The sequence below is a fragment of the Triturus cristatus genome, chromosome 9 (assembly GCF_964204655.1).
Source record: "Triturus cristatus chromosome 9, aTriCri1.1, whole genome shotgun sequence".
NCBI classification, from domain to species: Eukaryota; Metazoa; Chordata; class Amphibia; order Caudata; family Salamandridae; genus Triturus; species Triturus cristatus.
This window is the reverse complement of record NC_140592.1, coordinates 236,088,501-236,108,167: the sequence shown is the minus strand read 5'-3', so window position 1 is coordinate 236,108,167 and position 19,667 is coordinate 236,088,501. Positions and strand designations below refer to the sequence as shown.

General features: G+C 45.0%; 1 protein-coding gene across 1 annotated transcript in view; it reads right to left on the bottom strand.

The window, feature by feature from the left end:
* NUP210 (nucleoporin 210) overlaps nucleotides 1-19,667 on the bottom strand; it is a 451,814-nt gene that overhangs the window by 376,181 nt on the left and 55,966 nt on the right. Inside the window, exons 2-3 of the mRNA XM_085624815.1 lie at nucleotides 19,169-19,305; nucleotides 1,039-1,170 (exon numbers count right to left, since the gene is read on the bottom strand). Coding sequence (XP_085480941.1) covers nucleotides 1,039-1,170; nucleotides 19,169-19,305 — 269 coding nt within the window. The remainder of the gene's footprint in view (nucleotides 1-1,038; nucleotides 1,171-19,168; nucleotides 19,306-19,667) is intronic.

The window sequence follows — 19,667 nt, the reverse complement described above, 5'->3', positions numbered from 1 at the left end:
TGTGGGGTCCCGTTCCTGTACGCTCAAACCTATTCTTAACCCTTTCCCTACCATGTCTCCTTCTTTGACTTGTTGCTGCTTTTTTCCTGCTTTATTAAAACCAAGTCCCTAACCATGACTTATATCATTTGATTTTTGGGGAAATGGTGTCTGTGCACACCAGTGCCAAACCCTTTCACCTACGTTCTAACCGGCCTTGTACAAACATTGATTAGGCACCTTCGCCATCAGTTCTGCCATGTGTGCATGATGTATGTGTTACTCATAATGGTGTAAAGAACAGGTTTTAATGCCATGTATACACCACAGAATAGCCAAACAGTTAATGTTATATGATTTTAATTGTGCTCTGATTTTCTTCTATTACTTTCAACCAGGCTATATTTCTATTAATTTGTTATTCCACTGAATCGGCTTTCAATTTTTTATGTTTTCAAAAATGGATTACTGATATTTTTTTTCCTTTGAATTGACTTACTACATGAGAAACACAATCAGGTCACTCACTCTCCTCCTCGTGCCCAGTATTCTCGATGAAATGTTATTTTTAACATGTCCACCGCAGGTTGTCTTAACAGAATAACAAGTTGCCTGCGTCTCCAAGCTACTGCTGAGAAATCCTAAATGAATACTGCTGTGGCCCACCGAAGTTAAAAGGCTACACAAGAAGATCTAGGAATGTACCATTTCTAGGCTTGAGAGAGGCATGCAGGGCCCCCTCAAAAATAGATTGGCATTCCTGAGTATTTAAGTGCCTGCACTTTGACCTAAGTATTATTAGCAATGGACAACGTCATCAACCCAGTTTGAGTTGTACTACAAAACGTAAAGGACATTTTTGAACAGGAAAGCACAAGAGAACATAATGGTCAAGTTTTCCATTGATGATGCAAATATTTATGTATTGCTCACTTACTTGTAATACGCAATTTTGAAAACAAACGGGAAGAACTTGCAGTGTGTTACAAAAATACATTTGTAAAGCATGTTGCAGCTACATACCACAAGCATTGTACAAATATGCTACCACCAAGTTACCTTCAGAATCCAGTGCTTGAATTTTCAGTTCCAATGGGGAATCTTCTAGATATAGTTCTCTGGTTGTCGAAACAATCTGAATATCTTTGATTATATCGACTATTGCATCACAACGAAGGACTTGGCCAGTCACTAAAATGAAAAGAAAAGCAAACCTTTAAAATATTACAATTAGCCAAATGCACGCTACGGCAAACACAATGACGCATAGTGGACTGACTAAACTGACGTCTACTATGAGTCACAAATCCCATACCTGGTGCAGAATAACTTTTAACAAAGTGTTTCTACTTTTCAAATAAAACACACTATGGCCCTCATTGGAGGTCATGCAGAGTGTTAACTTCACAGGAGATACCAGCCCGTATAATTTCAAATATTACTGGATGTGGGTATGCACCCGATAAAAACACAGGAAGCCAAATATGAGTAAATACATGCCCATATTATGGACCTACATTTCGTCCTAGTCATTGTAACTCCAGTTCAAACTGGTTAGTCCCCATACTAAGCCCAGAAATCGTTAGCCAGTAACTGGTACGAAGATACCAGCTGGAATCGGTAGTTCGGGCGCTGGTATATATGCCTACAGCTACCAACCAACTACAAACCAACCAACTAAGAATAAGAGCCCATGGAGATAAGGACAACAAATATATGACACTTCTGTTACAGCCACGGAAATATAGGAAAAAGCCAGCTGCAAACAATGTAGCCATTTTTTTTTTTTTTAGCTTTTAACAAGAAACCCTGTGCCTTTGTTTGAACCAGTTGTTGAACAGTCAGTCAAGCTAGCTTGTTTCAGGATCTGCTTTTTAGAATGCACCATACAAACAATACGATGCAAATAAACTTCATTCAGTTTTACGTCGGAGAACCATAAAAGTTGCAAACGTTACATGTAGATAAAAACAGTGATGCATTAAAACAGGATTTAAAAACATAAGACCCACACACAGTTCATACGTAAAACCCAATACCCAGCCTCCCAAAGTATTCAGAACCTAAAGTGCAGTGTGCCCGGAGAACATGACTTCCTGATGTCTAAACATCCATACAGGCCCTAGATTTCACGGTAGCTTTTCAAAACCCCACTATAAAATTAACGCAATCCTCTTTCAACAATTGAAAGTACATAAGGGCAGGACGGGCCTGAGTAAAATTCATTCTTTTTAAAATGGGAACCGGAAAATACCTTTGAGGCGTTTCATAAAACTTTCATAAAAACATAAAATTCAGCAAATCCTGTGGAGACTGTCCGTCGAAGCCACAGGGAGCTAGCACTTGACCTCTACTGTAGCCCTTGGGCCTGGCTAACAGGAGGTGAAAAAGGTTCAACTCAAATCTAGTTAATAAAAACCTCTCATGTATTGATAGAAACTCCATAAGATAAGGTTCCGTTGTAGGAATTGTTTTGAGCATTAAAAACGTACGAACACTTGGTTTCATCATCTCCCGCGCCTCCCTGTCTTATTCCCTTAAGGTTAAGAAGGCCACCCTAATTAATTCCACGTCCTTCTTGGCAATGGATTCAGGCTTACAGAATAAATCAACGCGCCCTACCCCTTCAAGGCTGCTTTTAATGTAGTTAAGCCTGGGAATTCGGGATGCATTCGAGGGACATACACTCTCTTAAAATTGCATGGTTAAGACTCAACTCTTTATTCAGCCAGCACCTCAGCCAAAACACCAAGGGGTCCAGCGCAAGGACATCACTTAGATAGGGGACCCCCAGTTCCTCATGGACCGCTAAATTATATATTTCGCGCGGAACGCACAACAGGCGCTTCAAAAAATAATTCTCAGCCACCTGGAGGGAATCCGCAGCAATGTGTGTCCCCAGATTTCGCTTCCATAGCTAGCTATGGCCATGCTTTTGGCTTGGTAAACCTTCAGCATGGCTCCAATTGTTTTTTTCCCTATTTTTGAGGCGAAATTAAAAATTGCCGCATTCACCCGGGCCACACAAAGTGGGTTATGATCGCTATATTCGCTCTCTACAATGTTAAAACCGGAAGAAATTAAAATAAAATCTATGAACGACCCCCCCACCTCGCCCTTTGAAAGCTGGCACGGGATACATGGTGTGCGGGCAGTTAGGGACATCAAGGCCATCATATCCAATTCATTTATCAAAGTATTCAACAATGCCCCCTGGGCATGATGTTCAAAATGAAACCCCTTCATTCGGGGACAGCCCAGCTCAGATATACAAGATAACATTGGGTTTCCACAAGGATGAATGTTAAAATCGCCAAAAACCATAAGGTTATGTAGGATAGAACCAAAAGCCTGTCTGATAAATGTGCCCAGGGTAGTGATATTACAGGCACCATAGGGGTTGGCCACAGAGTTGTAAAAGTTAATAAGTTCCCATCCAGTGTCCCCCTTTTTGGCTGTCAGTGCCAGTATTCCTGGGTTTGTGGTTGACACAACCTGAATCTGGCAATCGACCGCCAAAGATAAATATATATACAGCTAGACCACACTTGGGTCTTCCACCCACCGAGTAGCTGGGACAAAATAAAGCCTTATAACCTTCCAAAAATAAATCGCAGTCCACCGACCACGTTTCTTGGAAGCTCATTACAGGGAAGTGCTTCACAAATCGCACCCATAATGGGTCTTGGAGCTTATTTGCCAGCCCTGCAATGTTCCACGATATAAAATTATTGGATATCTCACCTATGCTCCTCTCAGCTACCTCTACTGGGGACTGAGTATGTACGACAAGCTCATTATCAGAAGGCATAGGGATCCTTAGTCAATCACACTCCTCCAACCCAGATAGAACAGAAAATCTATTATTTAATTCCAGCGGAGGGCGAACGCCAGACTGATCTTCCGTCTCAAAAGATAAATAAGCCATAAGAGTAAGCTGTTGTCTAGATACTGATCTATTTGACCACCCACCTCGAGGAGATACCATAGGGATATTATGATACATATCCCTAGAGGAGACTGGTTTATAAAAGTAGCCCAATGGAAAGGCCCGGATGGCAGATCCAGGATTAAATGGAGCATTACAAGCGTCCCTAAATAAGATCCTGCCTGCAGTATGGCGGATATCAAAGTTAACAATGACAGTCACCCATGCCCACTTTTTGTGAACTCCCAATCCAACTCACCCTACGGGCCATGAGAATGTTTTTAGTTACGCGAGCACCCAGAACGGTGTTGTGTGCAAACCAATGAGTCAATTTGTTTGTTAGCTGCCCAAAGTCCTCGCTAGTCCCTCGGGGTAGAGAAGGAACACTCCCCAAGACCACTACATAGGGAGTAGATTCCGGTGGCAGGTATAAAACTGGGAGACTTGTTGGTTTTAACTCCCTTTTCTCTAGCCTCCCAACCCTTGGAGGCACAGAAGAACCTGCCGTTATGGAGGACTGACCAGTGCAGGCTGGGATATCAGCACTACTAGGCATAAAGTTATTGGAACTACTCTTGTCTGGTACCTGTCTTTTTTCAATAGAACTAGTGGATGGACCCACCCCCATACCTGTCCCCATGATGTTTGATTGATCTATGCTAGACTTCGAACTGGTTGCCAATGTAGTAGGGGGTTTGCAGCTAACCAACTACTCCAGCTTTAACAATCTAGTTTCTACGGTGCTTATTTTTTGCAGGATAGGATCCAGTAAAGTTGACATCATGGTTTCAAGCCTGCCCCAGAAGTTCCCCTCCTGTGTACTATGGGCAGGCTGCCCTGTCGCCATATGAACCGTAGGGATGTGGGGGGCCCTCGTTGGGTTCGCTTACAGTAAGAACGGGTAATACTTTCTTCCCAATTATTCTCTGGGCAGGTTTACTTTGTTTCGATAATTTAGGGAGGGATTCATTAATGCGATCTGACTTAAGGTTGCCTTTCTGCCCTCTGGTCGTTACTTTAGGTCTAACATGGCTAGATTCTAGGTCAGTAGATGAACAATAGACCAAATCTGCCACTGAATTCAAGACAACATGTGGAGAATGACTGATTCGGGATGGGGATACTTCATGGTTTAATACCACCAAAGATTCAGGGATTGCAGGAGTTAAAGAAAGTCTGATCGGCGAGGGTAGGGGCTCAAGGGATAGCCTTCGCTCTGTAAGCTTTATCTCATTAATGAGGGCTGATTCCGCCCTTAATAGAAAGGCATCTAAGGTCCCCTACCACACCCTTGCCTATGCTGGGCTTATGCTTATTCATGATGCCCATTTATATACACATGCAGGGTTGAGTACCCTAAGACACTGAGACCCACCAGGGTCACACGAGAGAAGTAGTCCATACACAGGTATGACCCACTGGCAGAGAGTCAGCAAAGTAGCTCCCAGCACAACCAACCTCTGTTCCAGCAAAAAATGGGAAAATAGAAAAAAATAAAGTCAATTAGCAAGTCCAATCGGTCCAAGCTGGGTAGCAAAGGTTTATTTTTAATTTTAACCAATAGTTTCGATCTGCTCAACCACAGGATGTACAGGTAGGTTAATTCAAGGCTAGAGTGCATATTTAAAAGGTTCAACAGTTACAAATGGGGCTCACATTACCTATCGGTTGGCTCCTGATGGGAGATGGAGTCCTCAGACCTGGGGGTTGGGGGGGAGGCCCTGCCCTGCCTCTTCCTGGCAAGGACTGGCAAGGACGGGCCCGGGCTTTGCCCGGGTGCGGCCCACGCGCGTCCTGCAATGCGGGAGGTGAGCTTGACATTTATGGCGCCTCCGGGTGCAGGAGCAGTGTCAGGCTGGCGTGAGGCTGCTGGGGGATGTAGTTCCTGCCGTTCCCCTCACGGCGTGATGTTGGTGGTGGAGGCAGTTTCCCTCACGGCGAGAGGTTCCCGGTAAGTGGCGGCACAACCTTTAAAGCTAGAATGCACCATAAAAAAGGCTACCTTCACTTCACAAGCTGCTCCTTGTCCCCTTTCACGGATATTGAAAAGGATGAGGGAGTGGAAAACTGATCAGTAACAATGAATGTCAGTCTTTAAACTCACATGAGCCTAAGTGTATTATATTGAAAGCGCTTAAAGGGCAAAATCATTTGCTCAGTGAAGGACCATTGGAATCAAGATACATTCAGTCAATATTTTTTATACAAATGAATATGGTCATTTTACATTATTGGGGTCAATGCACGGAGGACAGGAGCATTTTATATGATGGATGCTGCCGGTAAATAATGAACATTTAGGGATCTTGAAGGAATCACTACCATGTGGAAGTAGGTATAAAGAAATGTACTAGGGAAACCAGACGATATGATGGGATAGATTGAACGAGCAATTTGGGAGACCCCCACGTGCCTCTTTTTTTGTTGTTGCAGTTTTTAGATAGCGCAGACTCAACCCAAAGATGTTAGTCTGCTTTACATGAGCGCCAGTTACATTACACAAGGACAGGTTAGTTTTTTTTCCCCCAGGTACGGGGAATTAAGTGATTTGCCCAGAATCACAGGATGATGAGCCTACACCGAGACTCAAACCTTGTTCCCCAGTTCAAAAGTTGGCAGCTCTGGCCATTACGCCACACCCTCCCCCCTTTTAGGGGAAACAGGAGAAGGGTAGAAAAGATCAACCATGGGTAATACATACCAAATTGGGGAAATGTCAATTGAATTAGATAAAGAAAGGATTATGTCAGAAACGACACACCTGAACCCTTGCTAGTGATGCAGAAAATGCGTTTGTGAATATCAAGGAAGCGCTGGCTTCTGCAGTTGCCCTAGAACTCGCTGATTATGCCAAACTTTTGACTTTGTATCATCATATACGAAATGGATTTGCACTGGGAGCATTAGTACAGTTATGTGGAACAGAAGTATTCCATACTTTAGTATTCTTCAATTTCGGAATCAATAGCGACTGGGCTTCCACGTTAAAAGGTATGTTGCAACTGCCGCATGTCTTGTTGAAACATTTAAAAATTCTGCGCCTAGTTCTCCTATACCTGTTGCTGTGCCTCATTCTGTGGTTGCACTGCCTCTCACTACAAATCCCCAGCACCTCCAATATGAAATTGCATTGTTGTCCGCTTCTCGCATTCGCCTCTCTCAGTTTTCAGCCCTGAACCCTGCCTCTTAAGTCCACTGGTGATAAGGGGACCCTTCTGACTTTATTCTGGTCCTTGCCCATGTAACCAAACCCAGGGTGGATGTAATGATGGGTCTGTTCTTGACAGCAAGTTAATATATTGAGTTGATGGATTTCATCTCAGACAAAATGATAATGTCCTAGTTACTGGATATGCTGTAAGTACCATGTATCATATTGTGGAAAGTAGACACTTGCCAAATGTGTGCTCTACTAAGGCTGCAGAGCTTATATCTCTCTCCAGAGCCTGACTTTAGCCAAGGTAAAGACAGTAACCCTGTACACAAATTCAAAGTATATGTTTGGAGTGGCACATGAATTTAAAATCCTATCGATGGAAATGGGTTTCTTAACTTAAGCATAGACCACCCTATTAAAAATGGGCAGTGTGTTCAAAACCTTTTGAAAGCCTTACAGTTGTCTAAGAGGGTGGCGGAGGGAAAGTGAACCATGCGCCAGCATACCCACGATGAGGTCTCAATAGGTAACACCCTAGCCGATTCAGCCGCTAAAAATGATGCTGAACCTAAAACCACTGATATTGCTATGAATGTCATGAGAACTGAATTATTTCATGTATCCACTCTAAAAGGCTTGCCCCAATTGCAGGAACTAGCCTCCTAAGGTTATAAACAGTCCTGAATCACGCAGAACTGTAAAAGACACCCCGCATAGGTGTGGAGAGAGTGCACTGGGCATGTGGTCACACGGACATTTCTACTTTCCAACCTCGCCAGGTTGTATCATGAAGCAGCCAATGTCGGTAGGGATAGCATAATACGTGCTGCAGTAACTCATTGCTATGAATCCTTCTTTTCTTCCGTAGCCCAAAATTGCCAGTCTTGTGCCATTTGCCTGTCACTTAATGACAGAAAGACCACCCCTTCCCTTTGGGGGCCCTTGGTGCTCCTTAAGATGGACTTTATCAAGAAGCTAAAGTGTGCTAACTAATCGTACATTCTGGTCTTTGTATGTATGTTTTCAGGATGCATTGAAGCGTACCCCTCTCCCCATGCAGATGCCATTACAGTAGCTAAGCTGTTACTTAGAATATCGTATTGAATCCCAAGTGACCATCAAACACGCAATGTCAGCACTATTGCAGGCAAGTTGCAAGGCTTTAGTTATAGACCAGCATTTCGACTACGCTTATCACCCAGAGCCCGCAGGCAAAGATGAAAGGAGAAATGGTACCTTTAAGAACAAGATAGCCTAGATATGATCAGACTCCCTGAAGTGGCCTGATCCCCTGCCACTAGCACTATGGTCACTCAGAACTATTTCATCTCAGAAAACTAAATTGAAATAGTCAATAGGAAATAGTCATGGGCCGACCCAGGTAGGTGCCCTCAAATACCCTAGTCTCAATATAGATAACATTTTTCATTATTGCAGAAAGCTTATACAAGGTCTTTACAGTTTCCGTCCCCAGGTTCAAGCAGCCTTACCCGAGCATCCAACTAAAGCCTGCTGCTCCCTCGAGCCCGGTGACTTGTTGTACATACATGAATACCAGAGGAACAGCACACTGCAGCCACACTTGCACGGACCCTATCAGGTCCAGCACCTCAACAACAACAGCTGTCAAATGCCATGGGCTACTGACATGGATCCACTTATCTCACTGCAAGTGAGCTGCTCGGGCTAGAGACAACAGAGTTCCTGCTTCTGTGTCTGGAACTTTGCCTGGTCCCTAATGCGAACCTCCTGCTGGATCGGTCACTGCTGCTACCGTGCTAACTGCTGATGAGACAAGCCCTCCATGTCTGCTTTTTCTGCTTGCTTCAACACCGTGTGATGCTGCCCCTACAACCTCACATCGTCACTACCTCTGTCCGAGGGAGGCAGCCCCCAGCTGGATACTTCTGGGGGTTTGGCCTACTAGATTTTTAGTGGCCGTTAATGTCTGGTAGTGGTGAGGTACATCCTTGCTGTAGAGTGGAGGATCATTTCAAGGCCTAACTGTACTGAACCTGCTCTTGCACGGAGTCATCGCTCAGACTATGTGTAGTATACAGGTATTGAGTGTACTGCACCTTTCCTGCTTCCCTACCTTGCTGCTCAGCCAGTGTGGATGTTCTTGGAATGTTGGTATGCGTGGTGAGATCATAGAATGCTGGTATGACTGTGTGTGGAGTGTCAGTTGAGAGGATGGGCTGAGCAGCAAGGGAGCTGCTCCTGGTGGGGCTCTGAAGAGAAGATCTATCTTACAACAAATGCAATCCTGTGATTCCTGATTTACCATCTCTTCAATAAATATACATGTAAATCCAACTGGCCTTTTTCTCCTTACATCTATTATTACACTATGGGGAATATTCATACATGCTGTTGCTGAGAAAATACACACAAACGATTAATCTTTCTTCTCGCTGGCTTTGCATCACTTGCCAGTGGATGCAGGGGGAATATACCTGTGATAGGTGCGCCCATCAGTTACAATGATACTTGCCTAGATCACCTTAAACCATGGGCACAGACTGCCAGTATGCTGGCAAATACCCCACTTTATATCAGGGCCTTGAAAAGTTTAACAATGCTTTCAATCAGAACATGGCAGATGTGACTCATCTTGCACTGACTTAGTCATAATTTATCTGTAAGCACTGTAATTTATTTGTGAGCAGTACAATTTACATGAAGACACTGTAGCGCAAACATCCACAGTGTTTTTGTTGGAAATAGTAAATGTGAACTTCTTTAACTGCACAGTGCATTGCACTTTTATGAAATCAGTTTTCCTCACTGACTATTATTCACAAGCACCATCAGCAGGACATACTTTACTTGTCCACACCCCTACCAAGCCCTCAACCCTTGAATCACAACACACCCCAAATATACTAGAAACAATACAATGGGGTGAAGATATCAAAAGACAGGCCCAGTAGCTTTGTTTGGGATCGCCACATTAATACAAGTGGAAATCTCTCATAATAAACCAGCGCAACCCCATCAAACTCACTAAGGATGGGACTATCTTATAATTACATTCATTAACACCTGTATTGCATCACTGCACAGGGAAAGTTGCATTTTGTACCTTGAAGTGTGCGCCCACCATCAGAAGTGGTTTCTTCAGAACTCCTGGCTTCTAAATGTGCAATTTCTTGGAAGCCCAATGTTTACTCTATCCCCAAGGCAAAAGTACCCTCTCTGCATGCACTCTCCAAGTCCCACGGCCTCCATGGGCCACTTGCAGAGCACATGGCTCAGCAGAAGTCAGAGGCCCCCTACTCATGGAAGTCATACTCCTGCAGGACCAGTCTGAAGAAGATTCAGGGGAACATCCAGGGCCCTCTCCAGCAGGAATATTCCTTTGCTGTCCCCAGAGCGTGTAGAGAAACAAACCTTAGTCCATGCATGCCTACTGAAGTCAGAATTCCTTGAGCCATCGTTGCAGTAGGGGGACAGAGGTCTTCTTTCTTCCAACTTAGCATTCCTCAGGCGTCACTTCCCCGAGCCTGTTCTCAAAAGTCTCTGTTGTGCAGAGTTTATTATTTTTTTTAATAAATCTTTTTACTAATAACAGTGATGCGACGTCTATATCTTACAATCAACGGAATAGACTCTGGTTTAGCACACTTATACATACAGAGATCAATTACATCTTTGATCCTGTGTTACATTATTTATGGTGTATTTGGAGCAGAAAGAGGGGACAACTGGTGGAACACAGATATTGGGGTGGGTAATCCGCCCCACTTTCTTCAGGAACACAGATATTGCCACAATAGTCATTTCACCTGCCGCATATTTGCGACCATTTTTTCGGGCAGCCTCTAGCATTATAAACAGTTTTTTCCCTCATCATGCACCAGTCCATGTTAGCTTTCCAAGCCTCCAGTGTAGGCGCTGCACTATTGCCCCACATTCTGGCCACGTTTCTTTTAGCTACCATCAGGACCAGTGTCACCCATGTTTTATCCTTGCTGTTTAAGTCTGTAGGTTCCCAGATGTTTAGTAGGCATCTTTTGGCATCAATTTCCATTCACCCCCTGAGGACTTCCCTGAAGCAATGGTGGACCCCTGCCCAGTATTTCTGAACGTATACACACTCCCATAATATATGCATGAATGTGCCCTCCTGGCCGCAACGTCTCCTACACCCCAAGTCATCTGTCTTACCCATCCTAGCTAATGTCCGTGCCGTGACGTATATTCTATGGAGGATCTTCAATTGCCACTTGTCTTCGTCCAGTTCTGAAACATCCCTCTCCCAGGGGGTCTGGGGCGTTATTAATCAGTTTTTTTTATATGTTAGGGATACCGCTTTTGTTTGCATGTACCCGTCCAGAAGTCTACCCTCAAGGGGTGAGGCCTCTGGCACAGACTCTCACCCCTTGGTATCAGTGACGTCAATGCATGTCTCAATTGCAGGTATCGAAAATGTTCTGTGTCAGCCATCTCATTCCTGTTGCAGGGTAGCAAATGGTGCGATTCCTCCCCCTTTCCATAGGTCACCTACCCTTGAGATCCCTATCATGTCCCATCTATCAAATCCCTTTGTTTTCCTCAGGGTGCTCAGCTGCTCCGAATCCCACAGGGGAGTGGCCTGCTTGATTTTCTGTACCCAACCCATGCTTCTATTGGCAGCATGCCACACTTGTACTGAATGCCTGGTCGGCCCTCTCAAAGAAACGTTTGCTGGTTTATTGTAAAGAGCCATGTTAAAGTTACCACCTGGTAAAAGCCATTTGCCCATCTTGCAGACAGGGTCATCCCAATGACAGTATGTGCAGTGATGGATAGCAGCCAGGTGGCCAATAGTATTTTTTAATGTAAGGGAGTCAGATTCCCCCATCATACCAGCTCCTCACCAGTTTTGAGAATGATATGCGGGGTTGTCCATCCCAGAGCAGTTCTCTGTGGATACTCTCCTCCTCTTTAAAGTATTTCGCCGGAACCGGGTTTGGGAGGTTCTGAAGGGCGAAGAGGAAACGTGGAAATGACATTTTAAATAATGCAGCTCTTCCCAATAACGATATTGGAAGACTTTTCCAGTTTCCCATGTCTCGTTTCAGTCATTGTAGTGGGGGAGTAGGTTTCGCTCATAACTAGCCCTGGGGTCTGTTATGAAGAATCCAAGGTATTGAAATTCATCTTTCGCCACCTGCACAGGGCAATCCCTGGGCAAGGGAGGGGGCCCTCCACTAAGGATATACATCAGGGATTTACTCCAGATGATTGTATATCTGGAATGTTTGCCGAAATTCATGAATATATTGAGAACTCTATGAAGTGATGCTTTGGGGGATACCAAATACAGCAGAATGTCATCTGCATAGAGGGAGATGCGGTCCTCCCAATTATCAGCCCATTTCAGGCCCAGAATAAGTGAGTCTCTTCAAATCCACGCTGCCAGGGGCTCCAGGGTCAGTGTGAAGAGCAAAGGGGACAGCAGACATCCCTGTCTAGTCCCACGACCAAGTGTGTATACCTCAGATTTTTTATTATTGACGACTACTGTGCAAGGGGTTCTGAATATAACAGACATACCCATTTGATGAAGTTTGGCCTGAATCCCATCTTACTGAACACTGCAAAGAGGGCCATTCAATAGTGTCGAAGACCATTGTGGCATCCAGTGACACCACTACTGCATCCTCTCTGATAAAACCCGGACGTCCTAACACTCCATTGAGAGTCCTCAAGTTGAGTGCAGTGTTTCTGTGTGGCATGAAGCCCGATTGATCTGGGTGTACTAGTTTGTTGATTGCACGGACCAAACAACTGGTCAGTAGCTTGGCCAGTATCTTGGACTTGGCATTCAGGAGCGAGATAGGCATGTACGAAGAACCCCTGTTTCTGGGTTTACCGGTTTTATGTATAGTAACCAGTGTGGCCACCCTCTGATCTTGAGGGAGCACACCCAAGGCACGGCTTTCCTCAAACATGTCCATCAGATATGGTGCAATTTTTTTCTGGCTTCAGCTTAGCTCGATTGCCAGCCCGTTGGGGCCGATGGTCTTTCCAGATTGAAGGCTTCTTATTACCTGGGCCACCTCATCGTTAGTGAAGGCACTGTTGAGCAGTTCCATATCTTCAGTCATCAAAGTTGGGAGTGTTATGTCTAAGAGCAGGGCCTCAGAGACTCTTTCTTGAGAGGAGATGCATGCCTGGTAAATGCCACAATAGTAATTAGCTAATTCATTGTTTATCTCTTGTGGGTCTATTAAAGTTATTTCTGACTCAGTCGTTAGTTCGGTTACCAGCCGGTTTGCTAGTTCTTTCCTGTTTAGCCAGGCCAACAATTTGCCAGCCTTGTCCAACCAATCTCATACAGTCTACCTGCCTTGGCCCTGCTCAGTGTTTTGGCCATGTCAGTAGCAATGGTTTTGTATTCATCTCTTTTGAGTTTTAGTGTGTGGAGCCTATCCTGTTGCAATTGCCCGGATGCTTCCTCTTCAATGAGGGGTATTTTGTCTTCTAGCCGGACTAATTCTTTGGCCTTTTCTTTATGCACCCCGGTAATCAGGGAAATTGCCTGCCCCCTTACCACAGTTTTGAAGGCTTCCCAAAGCGTTTGAGTTGACTTTACCGACTCTTCGTTCTCTAGAAAAAAATAATGGTCGATGGCTGCTGACAGTTTCCCTTTGACCACTGGATTCCGAAGGTACCAAGGGTTAATTGGTGCTATTCTGCCCACCCATCTTTCACCCAGGATCACCCTGGCTCATATTGGTGAGTGGTCTGATGTGCCTCGGGCAAGGAGTCTGATTTCCTGTATATTCCCGATTTGAGCCGCCGGGGTGAGAATGTAATCTATACGAGATAAGCTGTTCTGTTCCCCTGAGTGAAAGGTATATTGAACACGCCCAGGGTGGTACACCCTCCATGAGTCGACCAGCCCCACTGCATCTAGATCGGGAAGACATCTTTGTGAGGGGTTTATGTCACGAGGAGGACACCGGTCGAGTGTCCCGGACGCGAGAGAGTTGAAGTCTCCACCCACTACAAGGCAGCCCTCTGGGAAGGACAGCATAATGTTGCCTAAATCTCTGAATGTCTGTCTCTGTAGCCCTGGGGGGACATATGCCGCTACTAATGCGTGTGGTTTTCCCTCCCACTGCCCAGATATGGCCGCATACCTGCCCATCACGTCTGTCCAAGTATGGTTAATTGACATTGGGAAAGAGTTCTTAATCATTATCCCCCACCCCCCTGGAACCTGTAGTGAAACCAGAGTGAACCACCAGTCGGTATACCCATCTACCCAAAGCCTTACATGTGTTGCCAATAAGGTGTGTTTTCTGGAGCAGCACAGCGTCCGGGGCCTGTCTCTTGATAAACTTTAGTACAATGCCATGCTTTAATTTGTCCTCCAGACCGTTAACATTCCAAGATAGGAGCTTAAGACTTTTGTCCCACTGCATTCCCGTTCTTATGGTCATGGTCATGTCCAATTGATTCCCTCTCAATCTCTGCATTACTCAGCATCGTATTATCTAATAATATGTGGAAAAAACCAATCCCAACCCAACTGCCACCCTCCCTGCTCACCAGCATAATAGTCATTATGAGTATTAAGACATAGCGTAATCTCCCAGAGCATCGTCCATCAACTAGTCTTTGTCACCACTCAGGTACGGACGGCAAACATGTTCAAGTATTCCTGTTTAGCAGATGGTGGATTAATCGCTCCGACTGCGGCGATTATCCCATTTGGCCTGGCTTTTAATCCCTGCGAGCATTGTGTTCTTTTGCTGGTTGCCAACCCTCCAACCAGTCCGCAGCTGTTTCTGGAGTATCAAAAAACCAGGCTCTACCTTCAGCTTCGATTCGGAGTCTTGCAGGGAACAGCATTGCATATTTGAGTCCTCTTTCCCTGAGCCGCTTCTTAATATCAAGAAAGGATCTACGTTGCCTTTGGACATTCAACGTGAAGTCCGGAAATAAGGAGATCTTACAATTTTCATACTTTAGGGGAGGGGCCACTCGGGCAGTATGTAATATAATTGTCTCTGTCCCTAAAGATCAGGAGCTTAGCCAGCATTGGACAGGGGGTGGCGCTCCTGGTTTCGGTCTTCCTCCAGGGAGTATATGCGCCCTTTAGACAACAAAACTTGGAAAGTCCCTTGGGTTTCAGGTGATTGAGTATTAGATCTTCAACGAAAAGGTCGGCTGCGGGACCCTTCGCTCTTTCAGGTAGTCCAATTATTCGTATGTTATTTCTCCTAGTACGACCATCATAATCGTCCAGCTTTTCTTCAGCTAGATTCTGAAAAACTTGCAAGTCTTTGATGTCCTGATGCATTTGTTTTGAGTCCCCCAAATGGTCTGTGGTGACAGTTTCCATGTGCCTAACTTTTTCCCCAATTTTCTGTAGGTCTGCCTTTATCAGAGTAACCTCAGTCGTAATGGAATCCATTCTGTGCTCTAGGGAAGTACGTACGCCTGAGATAGCGTCCATGATGTCCTTCAATGTTGGGTCTTGGTATTCATGCTCTGGTCCTACTGGCATTTTGCCTTTGGCGGTATGTTCAGGGTCAGCTGGTTTCGGCATTGTAAATTTGTCTAATTTCGTTTGTTGAGAGCCTTTGAAACTCTTGGGGCCCGACATCTCGATATTTACAGGTCACTGCACCCCGTCTTTGCCTCTTTACACGTTACTCTTCCCTGCCTTTGGCGTTACAATGCGTTGAGTTACTTCACTCCGCACAGCAGGTATGATGTATTAGTCGGTCCTCTTCAGCTATATATGCGGGAACTGTACACAAGGGTCTGCTTTGTTATGTTATACCAATTTATTATGTGCACTGCTACCCGGAGGTGTCTAGGCGCTCACGGTCTGACATGCTGTGTCAGGAAAAGCTAATTTCTAAAGAGCCATGTTTTGAGCAGTTTCCTGAACTCAAGCAGGGATGAAGTCTTCCTATGGGAGAGTGGAAGAGCGTTCCATTCCTTTATAGTGTTGTAGCTGAAACTCCTTCCCCCCCAATTAGTCCTTTTGATTCTGGGTGTGGGCATCAGGTAGGCATTAGCTGAACGAAGCGATCTGTTGAGAGAATACCAGCTAAAAAGGTCCAAAAGAAATTGTGGTCCTTCTCTATGCAATGCCTTATACGCAGTGCAAAGAGCCTTAAATTTGATCCGCTGACCAACTGGTAGCCAGTGCTAATCCTGAATGCCTGCTCTGATAGACTGGTATTTAGGAACATCCAAGACCAGTCTAGCCGCGGCGTTCTGTATTGCCTGCAACCTTCTAAGTAAATTGGATTGTAAGTTAATATGCAATCCACTACAGTAATCCAATTTGGATAAGATAAGGGAGGTCAGTACTGTTTTTCTTGTATCTATGGGAATAAAAGGCCGAATTTTACGTACAATTCTGATAGTGAGGAAGGAGGAGGAGACCACCTTAGAAACTTGGGACTTCATGTTGAGTTTTTCATCTATGATGACCCCCAAATTCTTTGCCTTGGCTACTGGTATAGGAATAGGGCCCAGTGTGTCTGGCCACCAAACTGGTGACCACTGAGGGGAAAGGTTTCCAAATAACACCACCTCAGTTTTTCCTGAGTTCAGCTTCAGGCAGTGCCTACCCATCCAGTTGCTCAGGGTGACCATACAGTCATGAAGTTTGATGGGAGTAGTTTATGTCCTTGTCCACTGCTGAGATAACCAACTGAGCGTCGTCGGCATAAGAGGTGGGAATTAAGTCAAAGCTTCTAATCAAGGAAGCTAATTCGGAAACATATATTAAAAAGCATAGGGCTTAACGAGGCCCCCTTAGGCACCCCACATGGCAAGAGGAACGGTGCAGATTTAAAATTGCCCAATTGCACAGATTGAGTTAGATCCGAAAGGAATGAAGTTAAAAGACAGAGGGCCCTTCCTCCTATCCCTATGGTTTTTAGGCGTTTGACCAAAAGCGTATGGTCCATGGTATCAAATGCCACGGACAGGTCGAGGAGAACGGGGGCTGCTGATCTTCCACCATCTAGTGTCTTACGGATTTCCTCAGTAGTTTTTATTAGAGCTGTCTCTGTACTTTGCACCCCCCCCTTAGTGTCTTTGTGCTATCCAATGCGTGGGTCCAAGATGTGTAATCAGTTGCACAGCAGTGATGCCATGCAACGCTCCCAGGTCGGGCCACGCCCTGAGTAATAGGGACTATATGGGCCCAACCCACCAAACACCAGAAGGCTTCGGATGTCCAGGGCCGCTGCTTGTACCGGTCTCCCCGGGACAGATTGAGAGCGTAGGTATTAAAGTGCGCCCTTATGACTGCGCCCGTCCTGCATGGAGGTTACACTCACTCAGGCTGGCGGATCTCGAGATTGCGGTGTGATCAGGGCTTCAAAGTGGTCACAGATCTTCCTCTGTGTTCCACCACCTCTTCTCCACTTAGTGGTATGTCCCGCTCCACTAGCATTCGTTACGCCGTGACTGTTCCAAAATTAGCTGGTTCAGTCAGTTCTGCGACGCTCCACCATTGTTCTCCGGGGGCTGGACCTGCGCACGGACGTTCAGAACTAAACTCTTCCCTTTTCAGGCTTCCTTCATTAGCCGCTCGGATCTCGTCGAGGTCGGTGCCGCGAACACACCCTCCAGCCCTCCAGGTCTTGCCACAATCCGCCAGGTCCCGCCTCAAGGCCACAGCTATTTGCGTCCCGCTGGATTTTGCAGAAAGCCGGCCGCAGTCCCCGGCCTCGCGTTGCCAGTGAAACGGGTGTGCAGAGGTTTTTAATGGGGTGGAATGCTCTAAAGCTAGGGACCTTTGCCCAAACATCATCATTCCGTGCAGCCCAAACTGTCATGCTCAGCATTTTGGAAAGTTTCAAGATGGTGCCATCAAGTAGTCTTTTTTAGGACCTTCTCTAAGAGCCTGAGCCCTGCCCATAACCTCTGCCGCAGCTTCCTGGCCTCCTACCTCCCAAACCCCAAAAACAGCCCCTCCTGAGACTGGCTCCAGAGAGCTGGCTACCCGCCTTGGTTTTTGTGGGTTTGAGCTTTCCCAGGACAGCTGTGGTGTTTAAAGTAACTAGCCCATGCACATTTCATCCCCACCCACTCCTTTCCCAGGAGCAGGCCCAATTACTGAGTAAGGGTACTACTGTGTGGGTATGGCTTTGATACTCCAGCTGGCCAGAACAGTAATTAACTTGGCGCAGCAGGGCGATTCAAAGTTGTGATTATTAGGAGCTGAGCTAGAGAAAAATGATAAATCTTGAACTGCCACAAAGAGTACAGATTTGTGGAAATTGTCAGGACTACAGTCAGGATCCATTTTTACCATAGGACCGCCTAAAACCCCTTACCCAAGCTGCGACAGCAGCAGACCTTAACGTAAAGTGAAGACACTGGTGGTTAGCATTCAAAACCCATTATAGCAGGGTTAACAGTGAGAGATACACAGTTAGTGGGGTTCTCTCACTGCAGAAGTTCATAAACCAATTAGTCCCAAAAAAGGGAAAAATCCAAGGGGATTAAATGGACTGAACCCATTTCTCACAAGGGGCCATCGGTTCCTTCTAAATATGAAATAATGTAATATCTATTACCTGCTTAGTGAGATTTCCTTTGACTGACAAGATTGCATATTAATTTGATGCTATACAAAGCTCTGCTTGTATCTGTTGTGTTACTGAGAGCTACTTGCACTTTATCAAGAGTTAGAGAGACTATGCTGGCTTTAAGAACCTGAAATTACTCTATACTGTACTGTCCACTTTTAGCTAAAAGCAGACCGTTTCCATTCTAATAATTACCAGAAAAAGGGTCACAAAATGGAAACTTATAAATGATACACACTAGATTTTTGGCACTCATGCAGTCATTGCAATGTCCGCAAAGGTAAAAATGAAAACACTTCGTATGTTGGGAGTCAATCATGAGTCCAATTAGAGTATAAGTTGTATTCACTGTATTTTGTAAGTTCAAAAATTAACCACATGTGTCTTGAGCTAACCAACTAGAATCTGGTTGAGACAAACGCCCATTTTCAAATGTGTCCATAACTTGAAAAGGATTCCTAAACCATTCTTCTATACAAGTAGGGTTTACATAACTGCACAGCCACTATTTGTGTTGTATGCTAATTGAAGATAGAGACTTACGTGTGTCTTCAGCAAAGATGATACTTGTCAGACGTGTTGGTTGTGATGAACGTGCCTGTACAAATGCCTTTTGGGAGCACTGACGTTCATCTAAATCCAGAGGATCTATGCTGGCGACTTCTGGTCTTGTGGAGGACCTACAACAAACATTTCATTATGTAATTTCTGTGTGAAACTGATAACAAGCAAATTGCAAATGTATTCCTAGCCAAACAGCTTTCCATTGCCACAATCCTCATATTATATTATATTTTTACAGCACTAGTTTGTTCAGTATAGAACTGGCAGACACCATTGTATTAAATGTGAAAAAATAGTGAGAATTAAAAACAGAATTATATCAACTGCAACCAAATAATCTGAGGAGGAGGAGTACCTCTACTGAAAGGAAAAAAGGTGTGAGGAAGACGCTGAGCATTCCAAGGTTGGGGCAGCAATGTAAACAAGCATTGGCATAGCCAATAGGTCTCGCCTTTGGGACCTTATAAGTATTTAGTTA